Consider the following 17,114-nt stretch of genomic DNA (forward strand, 5'->3'; position numbering starts at 1 on the left):
AATTCATGGATATGAATATATAATATAAATGGAAATATGTTATATAATAAAAATTGATCGAAAAACACTGATCTATATCAAATAAATTATATGGATAAAAAAGTAAGTAGGAGAACGGTAGATATATGATAAATGTAAAAAAACTCCTTTTAAATTATGTTCTCCTGATACAAAGGGAGATTTGAGTAAAATTTCATTCGTTCGTTCATTCTATAATTTGACATCAATTCCAAGAAATTTAAAGATTCCGAGAATTTAACATCATTTCTTGGAAAAATTTTTCGATCGACCTCCTATCGTATCATGTTCTCCTAATACAAAATCGAATTTTTGGATAAAAATTTTTCTATCGTTCAGGGATTTTCGGTCTTAATGTTTCTTCTTGAATATCTCGTTTATTTTTAATAATATCAAAAAATGCTTCGAATAAAAGTTGAATGGTATCGAAAGAGCTATATTCTGATGACTTTAGTTTTTTTGTAGATGGACTCATAAAAAAGTTATCAACGCCAATTTTATTTCTTTAAATGAATTCGTATAATTTTTAATACATCAGTCGATGTATCAGGATATTCTCTATAAAAAAGCTCCAAACCATGTATAGCAAAAAACTATTAGTTTAAGTAATATTTAATTAAATTTGTTTATTTTCTAAACCATAAGTTTTTTGCTATGTATGCCTGAATATTTTTTTACAGAGAATGCCAAGATACATCAGCTGGAATATTAAAAAATGTACATTTCTATTTGAAGAAACAGCATTTTATACTCTAATGTATCTTTTATGCTTCTATATATAAAAAAATAAATTGCTCTTCTCGATATCATTTACCTTTTATTTTAAAGATCTTTTAGTGATATTTTTGTTATTTTGTATTATTTTAATTATTATACTTTAATATTATTAGAGCATAAAATATTCTGAATTGTGTATATATATATAGAAATTGTGTATATTTTTGAATTATTTAATAATTATTAAAATGACTAGGAATGCATAAAAGATCACTATTTGTGACGATAGATGAAAGAAATATATACAGATTTTTATAAACTTTAGAAAAAAATGTATTAATCAATAACAACAGTAGGAAAAATGGTAAAAAAGTAAGTATGTGAACGTAAATATGGGAATTATATTCATTAGTTCTATTATTTTAAAATTTTCAGTATTTGGACATCTTTTCCGTAATTTTCAAAGATTCCAAGAAATTCAGTTCATTTTAAAAAATTATCAAGTTTATTCTTATCAACTTAGATGAAAGAAGAATTGTAACAAAATGAAAAAATATTGAAATAATAATATATAATCATAAATATCTAAATGATAAAAATGATAAATAATAAATGTTTCTAATATTTTATAAATTTCACAAATTTTTAGTGCCATAAAGGACAGCTATAAATAGGAGATAGCAATAAAAAGATAAGTATAATACATGTATTTCTATTTTCCTTATTCCTAAATCCTGAATATTCCTGTTTCCTATATCCTATTATCCATATTTCTCCATCCTGAATATTCCTGAGTTCCTATATTCCAATTATCCATGTTTTTTAATCCTGAATTCCTATACTGTTCCTATATTCCTATTATCCATATTTTTCCATCCTGAATAGTCCTGTGTTTCTATACTCCAGTTATACATATTCCTTAATCCTGAATATTCCTATGTTCCTATACTCTTTTTATCCATATTTTTCCATCCTGAATATTCCTGTGTTCCTATGCTCCTATTATCCATAATCCTTAGTCCTGTATATTCCTTAACCCTTTAGAATTAAGAAAACTGTTGAAAAACAATTAATTAGATAGCTGTAAAAAGGTAAGTAATAAAAGGTAAGTAAAGGTAAGTATTCAAGTTTCGAAAATTTCGAAAATTTTATGTATATAAACATTGGAAATGTAAATAAACAAACCGAGAATGTAAATAAACATTGAAAATGTAAATAAACAAACCCAGAATGTAAATAAACATTGAAAAATGTAAATAAACAGACCAATGTTTGTAAACAAACCGAAATTTCAACTCCCAGGCCTTAAATTTGTAAAATTTTCGAAAATTTTTGTAAATAAACATTGGAAATGTAAATAAACAAACCCAGAATGTAAATAAACATTGGAAAATGTAAATAAACAAACCAAAGTTTGTAAACAAACCGAAATTTCAACTCCCAGGCCTTAAATTTGCAAAATTTTCGAAAATTTTATGTAAATAAACATTGGAAATGTAAATAAACAAACCGAGAATGTAAATAAACATTGGAAAATGTAAATAAACAAATCAAAGTTTGTAAACAAACCGAAATTTCAACTCCCAGGCCTTAAATTTGCAAAATTTTTGAAAATTTTATGTAAATAAACATTGGAAATGTAAATAAACAAACCGAGAATGTAAATAAACATTGAAAATGTAAATAAACAAACCGAGAATGTAAATAAACATTGAAAATGTAAATAAACAGACCAATGTATGTAAACAAACCGAAATTTTAACTCCAGGGCTTTAAATTTTCGAAAATTTCGAAGAATTTTTGTAAATAAATATTATACTTACCTTATACTTACCGTTTACATACTTACCTTGCGAAATTTTTATGTTTTTAAGAATCATTTTTTAACATTTTACTTAAATCTAAAGATTGGTAGGAATATAGGGTCAGGTATAAATGTTTTTTAAATAAAAAACACATTTAGTATTGAAAAATATCGTTTATTGAGTATAATTTACATTTATTGATATATATTTTTTAATTAACAATTGATTTAGTTACATTTATGCTTATACTTATAATATAATACATTAAAAATATACTTATTTTTTTATTACTCAATACTTTTATATTTAATTTACTTAAATCTAAAAGATTGGAAGGAATGTAGGCTTAGGAATAAATGTTTTTTAAATAAAGAAAACTCATTTATTTATTAAAAAATAACATTTATTGAATATTTACAATTAATGATACAAATTTTTTAATTAACACTCTCTCTCTCTCTCTCTCTCTCATTCGCTCGCGCTCGCTCTCTTTCTCTTCTTTCACGAAAATCCTCACTCTCTGCTGGCTAACAGAAAATTATCGCGACCGCGTATCGGACCGGCTCTGGCCAGCGTCGCACTATGTATACGAGAGGCGCACACGAGGCGTATTCTTCGCGGTATTCGTTACTAATGGGCGTTCTATTTAGCGGCGCCCCCGGCCCTCCAGGGACGTGTCACGCGTCACTGGATTCCCGCACAATGCTCGTGACGCCGCAAATTCGGAACCTTCGTTTCCGATACGTTCGAAATGTAAAAGTTTTATCTTCCATAGATATGGGTAGAATAAACTCGAATTGCTAATATTGACGTTGAGATCGTTTCTATTTACAATGTATTAAGTTATAATAGATTGTTTATATTATGATATTTTGTGTACGTAGTCCTTTCCTTCTACTCGAAACAAGTGTTATTATAACATAACTTCCATCCTTCCTTAACATTTAAAGATATTGGATAATCCAGAGAAAACGATCGAGAAAAGAAAGAATGATAAGAATAAGATCGAATTATCTTTATTACTTACAATTTGTCAGGATACAATTTGAAACGTATTCCGCCAATCGAATTTATGGAAAAGAGAAGGTACTTGAGATGGTATTTACCACCGATATCATCCTTTTATGGAGAAAAAAAACGGTAATTAATCGGGAAGAGGCGGAACGATAATGGCCGCGACGATAAAGTTGTCCCGCTCGCGTCAGTAAATATACGCTCGTGCACTTTTACTTATCAAAGTTCAATTGACTTAACGATCGCACCTGTACGTTCCTTTCTCCTTGCTAGAGCGCGCGGTTTGGACGGATGGCAGCTGGATCTGGCATGCACGGGGTGTCGTGCACACGGTATACGCATACGTGTACGTACAGGTGGGACGAAACCGTCATCCTTCTCCTCGAGCGGCTCGCTCGATCTTCCCATCCTTATCATAAATTTTCTCTCGTTTCCTGGCCGAATTCGAGGCATCGACCGCTCTTTGGATCGTTCTCCGTTGGCTAGAACTTGGAATGAAATGCTCGAGATACTTTGAAAAAGCTATGAGATTTTGAAACTTTTTATCAGTTTTGCCATTTGAAATTGTTAAAGATTAATTTTTTCCCCATTTCTTTCATCAATTATAAATTATATATATTATAAATTATTCTTCGCTTTCCATTTGTTAGAACTAGAATAGCTCAAGATATTTTTTTCTTCGCATTTGTATCATCAAACAAATCTACAAATGAATGCGATTTTGTTATATTTAATTGTGTGTGATTCTTCCATTTGTTTTCCTTATCGATATTTCTTATTTCCTTTTTTAAAAGAAGTTGGGCATACGCTCGATCGTCGCGTGAAAAGATTCAGCAGTGGTGCTGTTAACAAGGATAACCATGAAGAAGAAGGAAGTATCATGTAAAATATGGAAGATTACGACCAAATGAAAACTGATCCTTAGCGCTTCGGGCGAAATCAAGCAAGAAAGCAATAAATTGAGGCAAAGCAAAATCGAAGGAAATTGCTACGGTCGAAGCGACTTCTCTCAGTAAGAATGGAGAAGTGTAGGCAAAAGTGGTCGTGGTGTTCGTTAAACGTCGAAACAAGTACCACTTATCGATTCTGAAGTTCCTGTCTGAAGTTTCTTCTTAGGGAAATTATGTGGCAGCTGAGCTAAGAAGAATGGAAGTGTTCGAGATATCTTCTGGCGAGATTTTTCCATATCCCTGATTTGATTCAGTCAGCGTTTTCCAATCTTTATCGAGTAATCTTCTTTTTACAATTATATATAAAAAACTTGTAGTATAATTTTTATAATTTTTAATTTTTTATAATTGATGATGTATTTGTTTTGCTATTAGTAATGATGATATTGCAACGAAGACATGCTTTTTCGTTCTCTGTAATTATTTATTTATTAATGATCTTTACTTCCGGCGAACGATTTAACAAAAGCTCTCCGAAATTTTGCCAACGTGCGAGTTTCTATTAAAAGATAATCGACGGATAATTAGAGAGTAATGTCCCCCTGTTCGTGCATCATCATTGTATCAAAAAAGAAGCAGTGATTGGTGGTTGGCCCGATGAGCAGCACCACGGCCCTTTAAACTGTCCCGTGTCACACGCTGCTGCTTTGGCTCAACGCTTTTTTACCATCTGCCCCTTGTCGGGCATATGTTGCGGGATAACATCGAAAATGATCCCGAAACAGGTAGAGAGGCGAGCCTCTAGATTTCGACACTCGCTACCCGTCTGTCGGTGATCACCTGTTGATTTCCTTTAAATCAAAATAATATCACGCGTTTCCACGCTTCTCGATGTGTAGCCAGTGCATTGACTTTTCCTTGAGAGGAAACCATGAATAACATAGCTATGGGAAAACTTGATGCCTTCGATTCCTGAAGCGCGGATATCCATCAAGTTAAGAGTTATCGGTATATCTGGAAACAAAGATGGGTGAAATTTAATTCGAATTAAAAGTTAGAAATGAATTTTTATTTGCCAGAATAAGATTTGAAGAGAATAAGAATTCAATTGAGAAAGATATATTATATTACATTGTAGATGATAGAAATTTGATAAACATTTTTTCAAATCTTTTTCTTGTGTATTCTAAGTCTTGTTATATTGGCTTTTGCAATTTATTTTTATTGGAATGTTAAATCAAAAAGTTGCTTCACAAACTTTTCACTATTCGGTATCTTTAAATAAGTTCATATTATTCTGCTAATGTATCTTCTTGTATTGTAACATGATATATCAACTACATAGATATGTTCGGATAAATATTGATATGATATAGGAAAATATAATCGAAAAGTAAATATACAATATAAACGTTAGATATACGTATAAGACTGACTAATGAATATATCCTTGTAAAAACATTTACACGAGATTATATCAATAAAAATAATTATTCCTGTATTAATAATTCATATAATGATTATAAACTTATTCTCATAAATAATAATTTGAATAATGTTTGTGAAACAATTTCTTTTGAATCAAAAATTAAATTTCAAATTAAATCTCATACATTTTAATCCCATCGAATTGATATTTAATCAAGACCTAATTCAAATTTAATCTAAATACAGTAAAAATCTATCCCAAAGTTATCTAATTCAAATTTATAACAAACTTAATAAACCTAAATTCGAATTTCGTTCAAGCATTTTCAAATATGCAGAATAGAAAATATTATTGCTATTTTTTAAAAACTAAAATCGAACAATAAAAACAAAATCCACAATATTTATATAAAAAAAGTTATCATTATTTAGAATAATAATTTTGACAAAATATTTTAAGGACAAAAATCTAGAAGTTATCCCTATTAAATAATTATCAAAACTTGTAACTTCCCTTTAAAAATTTTTCCTTAGGGTGCGTCAGAAGTGAGCCGTGATTCCAACCCTTCCGTTTCCGGCTTATGGACAAATTTCGCGATTACGATCACGATAAACAGCGTCGATTAAGTGGCTGAATAGTAGTGCAACCCCCCATTGAGGGAGAGGGACTGCATGAAAGCTTGGCGCTTGATTTATGAACGAAAATCTCGAGTAAATACCCGTTTCCGCGCTCCGCCGGGCGTGAAATGACTTTGGGCGAGTTCTGCCGCGAGTGGGTCGTCGCGACAACGAGCCGGCGGTGCGTGCAGTTCCGGCATCGAGAAACCGGAAGTAATTGGCTTGCACACCGCGTGTTCGTATCTAGTCCACTTTGACGCTTGATGACGTGACCTCGTTCTAATTTTGATGGAAAAAATCATATAAGACTTGCTAAGAAAGAATAATTAACATTATTAGTTTGTACTTACCTTAAAATATTTAATATTAATACATTATTTTTTTAATAATAATAATATGATAATAGAATCAGATGAAACTTCAGATTGAGGATTTCAGGCGCGGCCAATAACTTCAAAAACATAGGAAAATAAAGTTACCTGCAAAAAAAATGTAGAAAATTATAAATCACAAGTTGAGAATTACTATCAGAACAACTTTAATCTTTTGATCGATAATCTGTTTAGACAGAACGTTCTTTTTTCAAGTTTTCAGCTCAATTTTCATGGCATTTTAGTCAAAATCATTGTAAACTTTGCCGTTTATATTGACGATCATATTGAAATTCGACGTTGAAACTTGGCAAAGATAGCTGCGAGCCATTTAGCGAGGTCGAAGGTTGTCTTATAAATTGAGTTTTTATTGAAGCTCGTGTTAGCGCAAACGAAATGTCTTTTATTCCCGCGATAGGTTCTCCCCTTTACTTGCCGCCTTATTGTCATATTTTTATCGTTGAAACTAGTCAGAAGCAGATTCGATATCGATACAAACAAGAAGGATCATCGTTTGATTCCTTTCATTATATATAAAATCTTTCAGAAATTCGTATATTTAAATTTTAATGATTTCTAAATTTTTATTCTTTTAAAAGAATTCAATCATTTCATGTTTTTAATATTATTAACATATTTAAAAAATTCATATAATATAAAATTCAAAAATTTTATCATTACTATACTAAAGCACTACACATTTAGATATACACATGGATAACTTTTTTTCTAAATTAATCAATTAATTTTTTAAAAATTAAAAAATATGAAATAATTTTTATAAATTACACTTACTTTTTAAAATAAAATTTACTTTTCTTATTTATTTGCACAAATTATTGCAATAACTTTTCCTCAAAATAAAAATTTCAGTATATTAATGGCATAAAAAGTGTCAAAAATTTTTATATTATGAAAAAATAGATAAATAAAATAATAATTTATTATTGGAATTATTGTAGTATTATTATAGTATTTTTGAAATACAAAAAAGATTTTATTATATTGCTTAATATTTTTTTCATTTTTTTAAACAATCTATCCTGAAATAATAAATATAAAAAAATGATTAATAATTAAATATTTCATCATTAAACATTAGGAATATTAATACAAAAAAAAATATATAAAAATAGCATCAAATCAAAAATGGTTAAGTGGGCCACTTATCCTTGATGAAAGAATAAAATGCATTAAAATGCATCAATTTCAAAAGATATATATATATATATATATATATATATATATTTATATTCTTCGCGAAGACATTACTTTATCACAATATATTTGCACCCCCATTTTTTATTAATTCAAGATTCTAAATCATTTTTTCTTCCATTTATCATTAAGAGAAATTCATTTTCAATTAAGAGCCACTGCCAAAAATAAATTCATCGATGACCTTAGTTAAATTGATTCGCTGTCCGCGTGGGCATTTCTTTTTTTTTCTTTGATCACTAAATCGAAAGAGATAACCCAATTAATAACAATAATTTATATGGATTTTTTCTTCACCAGAATATTATAATGTTAAAAATGATAATTCTTGTTTTTTTTTATAAATTTTTACTTATAAATATAACGAAAGAAACAAAAAAATTCTTTTTTTTTTTGAGGTTAACTTTATCAATGGATAAAATATGTTAATTTGATTCATCTTCTTTGAACGATTTGTACCACGATGAAATTTTCATCCTCATGATCATTCACCCAGTATCGAGTCGTTATTTATAAGACAAATTTATCAGGAACTTTCATTTATCACAACAGACAGTCAGGTCAGGCTGTCGACAAGAGACACGAGCGAGACACGCACACGCGGTCCTGCGTGCAGCTGTGCGCGAAATTGATGCCATGTCGTTCATTTGCAATTTCTACGTAAGACGTGCTAGTTATTATCAGACATGATGATTAAAAATTCTACTTACGGAAAAGTCGATAATATAATATCTACGACGATTCTAATATTATCATCACATTGAATAAATAAACCAACATTTCGAAAATGCAAAATTTTTCTTCTGTATTGTGTATATATATAAATATAAGTTATTCTTCTGGATTTGAATTAATTTTACGATTAATCTTCTTTTTAACATAATACGTTTACACATCCCATTATATATATATATATATATTTAATTTGGATTGAGTGATAAAATAATAGGTTATATTCATATATATAGATAATTTTTCTGAAAAGAACGGTGAAGATATTAGAAATAATATATGATTTATGGATATTTATTAAAGATTACAAACTATGTTATATAACGTAGATATTAAAAAAGTAATTGGTAAAAAGAACTGTCTTATATATGTTTGTTATAAATTCTTATATATATGATGCTAACACATGGCGCTCAAGTTTAATGTTCTTTATCAGAAATAGAATGAATATCAGGTGTTTAGAATTGATCTCTTGTTTAGTCACATTACGATTTAATGACTAGTCTAATTGACGTCATGGTTTGTGCATATCTAAGCGGTTAGAATGAAAAAGAGACTTTTATCATTATGATGAAAAGTGAAGAGTGAATTTTCTTTCTGCCCTCTCAAAGTTCAAAAGTTCAAGCAAACCGATAAATATGTTCTCTCGTCCGACATCTTCGCTTAACAGATAAGAAATCTGCTTCATTTATTTATATTTAAAAGAACCATATGTCTTTTCAATAATTTTTTGAATTATCATGCTTCCTTTTACATATATTTGCGTCTGGTTGATTATTCAATTGTAAAATATTGTTGATCAAAAATATACCTGAAATTTAAAAATTGCGATAGATTAGAGAAGATACAGAAAAGAGTTATCATATTATAAGATTTTATATTTTATGTACACAATTATCAACTATGCAAGAACCCAGAAATTTAATTGCACCCTCTAGAATCTAAAGTATTTAATTTAAGAAATATCAATTGATAATTTAAGAAAAAAAAAAAACAAAAAAGATTTATCCAATATTTTATGAAATTTTATAACCCATATTCTGAAATGATATTTTTTACTTTTATTTTTTCTTGTCAACTTTCGATTGTTATTTTTATTATACGGAATAATTTAATTAATGTAAATTGTATAATTTAATTAATGTATTATTTCAACGTAATAATAGCTATGTTATATTAAAAGTCTACTTATTAAAAATATTCGAAGAACATTTATATTTGTCGCAAGATTATTATAATTTTACTAAAATATCTATCTGTTAGAATATATAATTATCAGAGGCATATAAATTTTGTAAAACAAAATTTATAGATAAGGAGAGAAAATAAGGTAAAAATATATGCAAGTAAATTAAACAAGGAGACATTGTGAGAGAATGATAGAGATAGGATAAAAATATGGGAATCAGCGCCATCTCTAGAGTGCCGCAAATGAAACTAATGTAAACAAAGAGAGTAAATAATAGAAAAAGGATAGAGATAAAGTAAGAATTGATTAGTAATGCCATCTATTGATTTCTAAAGAAATCTTCAAAGAAAGGATAAAGTAGATTAGGAATTGACAATTAACGCCATCTTTTGAATGCACTAGAAATTTTTCAATTCTTTACTTATTTTAAAGCCCAATAGATGGCGTTAGTAATTAATTCTTACTTTATTTCTATCCTTTTCTTATTATTTGCTCTCCTTGTTTATATTAGTTTCATTTGCGGCACTCTAGAGATGGCGCTGATTTCCATATTTTTATCCTATTTCTGTCATTCTCTCATTATATTTTCTTTGTCTATATTTGTTTTTAAAATATAATCATAAATGAGATACAAAATATCAATGGAATACATTTTCAACATTTTTCAAAACTACAATATGTCTTAATTTTAATATAAAAAACATATATTATTATATTTTCAGCTTTTTAATGTATCTTTATAATAATATTAATAATAATTTATTATAAATAATAATAAATATTTTCTAATTTTTAAAAATATTTTATTAAAATGCTTCGTATGAGAATATATCGGATGTATATACCATTATAGAAATTTTAAAAAGTCTTTTTTCTATTATTTGGAATTCTTTTTCAGAATGCCATTCAAAGATTTCTTCTATGTAAAAAAACATGTATTCCAAAGATCTATAAAAAATGCATTGAATATTAAATCTATTTTTTTATTTGTAATCATATTTATTTATAGTGAGTAAATTTCTAAATTACCGATTATAAATTTTTAAGTATATAACGCCATCTTAGAGAAAAATTGTAAACTCTATAACTACTAAAATATATATTCAATTTCTAACATATCGATTGCTTCATGTTATCATTGTAGACATTATCTGAATATATTCAATTCTTGTAGCAGACGAAAAACATAACCTTTTAAGAGATATTCAATTGTTATTAAAAATCCGAATGAATTAGAGTAAACACTACTTGCCGTTGTATTCATAATGGCGAATGACAGGGAGGTACTAAGAGAAATTTGGGATGGTAAAATTCCTGTTTGTTTTACGCTTGATTCTGAAGAAATTTGTGAATTGCAAGGACCTGACCCATTTTATCTTATGGTGCCTAGGTTAAGTTATTTTCCACTCTGCACAGATAAGGTAAATAATACAAATAAATGATATCAGTAACAAAATACATTTATAATTTTTAATTACCATTTTTATATGTTTTTTCAATTAGATACGAAAGCATTTTATAAGACATATACAAAGTGACAGTAAGCAAGAACATGAAATGTGGTTAGAATTTAATGGTATTCCTTTAAAATGGCATTATCCAATTGGTGTTCTTTTGGATATTTATTCCAATGATGTTGAATTACCTTGGAATATTGTTGTCCACTTTGATAGGTTTCCAGAAAATGTGCTGATGCACTGTCAAAATAAGTAAATATATAAAAACTTAATTTAATATTTGTTTATAATAAAATATTTAATTTGATTAAATTTATATTTTAGAGAAGTAGTGGAAGCATATTTTCTCTCATGTATTAAAGAAGCAGATGTATTAAAGCACAGAGGGCAAGTTGTATCTAGTATGCAAAAGAAAGATCACAATCAATTATGGTCTGGTTTATTGAATGATAAATTTGATCAATTTTGGTCTGTGAATCGAAAACTTATGGAGGCTAGTAACATAGAAGAAGGTTTTAAATACATACCATTTCGATGTTATACAAGTGAGGATAAATATGTACAAAAACTTGTAAAACCTGTCAATGAAGAAGGTCAAAGAAAAACATTGAGGCATTTATTGAATGAAGTATTTCCAGATAATGAAAATAGTAAGTGAATATTTTTTTTGTATTTATTTTTATATATTTTATATGTTTAAGTGTTATTTATTTATGTTTTTTATTTAGTTACAGTGTTTACTCATGGTATTACCCCACCTTTGGAAACACCTCTTCAATGGATGTCAGAACATTTAAGTTATCCTGATAATTTTTTACATTTAGTTGTGACATCATAACCCAAATTGAAATAGCCAGTTGATTAATTATCAATGAAAATTCTATAAATTGTGAATTCAGTACTGTTTTCTCTTGTCAGTAAATAACTGGCTTTCTAATTAAGATCCTTTTATCATGGATCTTTTTAATTTTTATGTGCTTTGTCCCATATTTATTTTATACAAAGTCATAAATGACATTCTAATTTTTCCTGAAAAAAATAACGATTAAACGCTATTACTGTTGCTTATATTCTTGTAATGCACGAACGTATGCAAATTTTATCACAATTGCAACGTCGGACTTTATTAAGATTGGATCGATATCGGACCACATTTATCATAAATCAATCGAATTGTAATTCAACTAACAATAATGTATCAGGAAGAAAATATATTGTATAAATATAATTATATAAATATTTAAAAATCATTTAGGTATAAACATTATATATAAACATTATATTCGACATCATAAAATTAATGTGAATATTTTAATGATAACGAAAATTAATTAATATTATACTTCAAAAGACAAGATGAAGGAGAATAAAATATTAAAAATGCCAAAAATAAATAAACGATCGACGATTTAATTTAAAATTAAAAACCATAATTGAAGCATAAACTAATTTATTGCACAACTATCTCGAGGCTTTCGATATATCCTTAGTATTTGGGAAGATATGTTTTCATCGTTGCGAGTTGTCAAAGAGCCAGTTGGTCTCCGCACAATAACAGGATGATTTCCGTAATTACTGTATTCCATCGTTCTGCGGCTCGTTCCAAAAGTTAAATAATTCACTTCCCTCTTACTTTGTTCCTGTAATATAAAGATTTGAAATAAATCACAAAAATTAATTAATTAAAACTTCGAGAAATGTACGTAATTATATGCAAGATATTGTTAAAACATAATTTGTACATTAAAATATCTCTGAATTTAGAAAGAAGATTATTAAAAATTGTTGTTTCTGTATTTAATTACAATTTAAATATAATATTTTTTATCAATAAATTTGTGTATCATAAATAAATATATACTTTATATATGATTAGGGATATATCTTGATATCTCTTATGAATCTCTTCCTTAGACAATACGATCTTCACTTCCGGCGATTCATATCGCTCCGTCATTTACAATTATTCTTTCGTTTATGCTATACCTGTAACATATCAATTTATGAATTAAAATGTCATCCATTTGATTGTAGTCTCTAATTTAATTATCATCGATCGGAATAAAGATTCCTATATTCAACATACCAACAAAACTGTTAATTAAAGAAGATTCTGTATCAATGTCTATCAAAAAAAAATAAAATGAAAAACAAAGCAAAAAAGATATACTTGGAGAAGAACGGGAAAACAAGAACGAGCAAGAGAAATGTCGAAGAGAATGCACACATTTGTCTAGGGTAAAAATAAACTCTGGTTGGACTTTCACAACGCAGTAAATACTGTTTCACCTCTTTCAGAATTAATATTTCTTATTTTGTTCGTTCGTTTTTTTTTTATTTTTTTATTTTATTATTTAATCTAGATTTTTATTATTTCTTCAAAAAAAACTTTTTTTTTCTGTTTTGTCTTTAGTATTAAATTCTTTTTTAATCGTTTAAATTATTTTTTTTCTTTTTATTGATTACAGATGATTTTACCATTTGGCTCTAATTATTTTCGAAAAGATATAATAAATATAACGATAAATTAATCACGATATTTTTTTCAGCTAGATAACGAAAGATCGTTGATAAAAAAAAGACCTGGATCGTGTTTTCGAAGATTATTTACAATTTATAAGCACTGTCCGATGATATCGGCGGACGGACAAGAAGTACACCGTAAGAATAATCAACGAAACTTGAGACTTTGTCGCCACGTTGATCTTTAACTCGCAAACAGAAGACACGTTATTCGTCTATTGGAATAGAGCCAGAAACTTTTTGGTATCCCTTTCGAATTTCCGGTTGAGAACGCCAGACGCGTGGTATCCTGTCATGAATATTTTATCATTGTAAACAATGATTTATGTTGTCTTTTAAATTAGAAAATATTTAGAAAAATATATATTGCTTTAGATCTTAAATTAATTTAATTTGTGCAAAATTAACATTAATATAAAAGGATTTATTTGCAAAATCATATGTTAAAAATAAATGTATAATTTTGTTGTAAATTTTTGTTTGCATGCTCCACTGTACCCTTCCTAATTACATTGCACCAGTTGGTGACATTTATTGGCGTTGATTGAAGCGTTGCATCAGTCATACTTTGATTCAAGGTGCTTTGCACGCATGCGGTGGCCTCAATAGAAACGAATAGTATATTATTGCGATTTAATATAGAGATCATTCGATAAATGTTTTTTATTCTTTAATACATCAAAAATTATCAATTACAATGAACATAATATATAAACAAAGTTATCGCAAATTTTATTTTTTTGTTATTTCTTTTTATTATAGTTTTAATTATATTGAATGATTTTAAACTAATTGCGCATTAAGGAAATGCATACAACAAGAATGATAAGATATTTAATAATCTTTCAAAGAAATATCGATAAATTAGTGTAACTATATTTTCACTGTCGATAATATGAATTTCTATAATATATAGTATGTTAAGATCTTTCATAAATACGAAATAATTAACAACTTTTTCATAATTGTTTAGCATATTATAATTTTTAATCGATTATCATTGTTTAAATAGGATTCATTATTGATTCACCATATAAAATTCATTATGCTTCTGCTGTAATTATTGTATATTCCAATTCAATTAGCTGCAGTGTATAACTGAAATACATATGAATATGTTGCGTCATATGCACGTGTGCAGCTGCTCGCGTAAGTTTTTTCAACCTCTCCTTAAGTTCAAAGAAACATTCAGCAAGAACTGCAATTTATTTTCATTTTTTATATAACGTCTTTCCATGTTTTAACAGTGATTAATAGTAATAATATAATTTTTATCTTATGATCATATATGTAATTAAGAAATGTATTTAAGAAATGAACGAATATTTAGCATTCAAGAAAAAGCTATGAAACTTTAAAGATTTTTTATGTCATTTATCGGCAATTCAAGTGCATAGTTGATGGACTGCAATTGCACGGTGCGTAAGCAGACTTGCGTGCTTAGAAAGTTTAGCGTGTACGTGTGCGATCGTCAATCCATGAATACTACCAATCAGTCACGATAACGGAAACAATGCATTGCATCGATTGCAAATCATATAATTGTATATATACATCTGATGTACTTTCAGTGCACGAGTTTCTATGAATTGACTTGTGCTTATCTTATATCCTCTTTCAAATGTGACAGAATTAAATTAAAAGCGTCATGAAAATGAACTCGTTTTAAAGGGCAAATGAAAAACATTCATTATAGATATTGCAGAATATCAAGAAATTTTGAACGTGAATCGAGTAACATTTATATCTTGAAAATTGCGTGATATTTCAACTTTAATTTAGCGTAACTTGAAATAAAATATATTGCTCTATTATTTCACGAGCTTCTTCTCTGAGTGAGACATTTCATTAGATAAGATTAATATCTTTGTTAAAAAAAAAAGACAAACAATACCTGAAATGATACCGTTTTGCATTTTTTTTTCTTAAAAGCTTTCTTCATTTATAACAATCATGAATCTTTATAAAAGTGTACATGAACAATATAAATTATTAAATATTTCTTGAAATATTAAAATTTTATCTCTATTATTATTATAAGAAAAAAAAGTGATATAAAAATACCAAGAAATTTATATATTGACGAAATATAAAAATGATAATTATATGATATGTCTCTTATTTCCTCATTTGTATTTTGTAATTATATTTTCTTTGTCGTTAGATCGTGCAATAAATTTTAATGGGATGGAACAAGATTGAGATCAAAGACGGCATCGTTCTTCTGAAGTCAACTTGTAAATCAGTGGTTGTCTTTGTTCAACTGTGTCAACTTTTCTTAAATTATCAGTCTCTCGGTTATCTCGAGACGCACAGTCTGCCACGCATGTAAGCGCCTCCGAGAAATGCATATAATCAAATACGTTTTCACAATCGAATAATCTCGTATGATTGCAGCTATCTAAAATAACAGAAAAAAATACATGAAATGTAAATATATTTTCAATAACAAAAAAAATAATTATTTTATATTATATTATATATTATATAATTATTTGTATATCTTTATTTTATATGAAGTATAAATTAAGTATTAAAAAATCAAATTAAATAATTTTTTATTCAATTTAACTTTTTCAAAATAACAAATAAATTAGATGTTTGATATATCATGAAATTATCTTTTATTTTAATGAATTTTAATTATATAATTATTAAATTTTAAATCTAGGAATTTTTACAACATAACACTGTATTAAATCTCACAATTATTCTCATTTCAATAAAAACGATTCTTTCCGCAAATATATCAAATTACAACAAATAATATAATAAAATTAAAATATTTTAAAAATATTTAAAAATCATTACCTAAATAATATAATAATATAAAATCAAAATCTATTTAAATAAATTGATATATAATTATTTCAAATAATTATATAATAATATATAACTTAAACGATCATTTTTTAAATGATTTATTTCAATAATATGTCTTGATAAAAACAGCCTTTTTTTTTTACTAAGAATATAAAAAAAAATGTAGTCGTTCTTAGATATATTAGATATTGTGATATGTCTAGTAAAAAAGCAAATCTTCGATAAAGAAAATAAATATAGTGCAGGCAAGATTAAAAAAAGAAATGCCATGTTAATATGTGTATATGACAGAATGAAAAATAATAAACAGA

General features: G+C 27.3%; 1 protein-coding gene across 1 annotated transcript; it reads left to right on the top strand.

Annotated features, from left to right (window-relative positions):
• Positions 1-11,185: 11,185 nt before the first annotated feature.
• LOC122716464 (autophagy protein 5) lies at positions 11,186-12,783 on the top strand. The gene is made up of 4 exons (XM_043939568.1): positions 11,186-11,421; positions 11,504-11,709; positions 11,782-12,107; positions 12,186-12,783. Exons 1-4 carry the CDS (start codon positions 11,266-11,268, stop codon positions 12,293-12,295), a joined length of 798 nt encoding a protein of 265 aa, XP_043795503.1. The 5' UTR covers positions 11,186-11,265; the 3' UTR covers positions 12,296-12,783.
• Positions 12,784-17,114: the final 4,331 nt, after the last annotated feature.

Source organism: Apis laboriosa, unplaced genomic scaffold, assembly GCF_014066325.1.
Source record: "Apis laboriosa isolate Shangri-la unplaced genomic scaffold, ASM1406632v1 scaffold45_cov149, whole genome shotgun sequence".
In the NCBI taxonomy this organism is placed as follows: Eukaryota; Metazoa; Arthropoda; class Insecta; order Hymenoptera; family Apidae; genus Apis; species Apis laboriosa.

Excerpts from the sequence above, each read along its gene's own strand:
- LOC122716464 (XM_043939568.1), top strand. The coding sequence starts at position 11,266 with ATGGCGAATGACAGGGAGGTACTAAGAGAAATTTGGGATGGTAAAATT. Across the intron at positions 11,422-11,503 it reads TTCCACTCTGCACAGATAAG|ATACGAAAGCATTTTATAAG; the intron begins GTAAATAATACA and ends TTTTTCAATTAG. Across the intron at positions 11,710-11,781 it reads CTGATGCACTGTCAAAATAA|AGAAGTAGTGGAAGCATATT; the intron begins GTAAATATATAA and ends TTTATATTTTAG.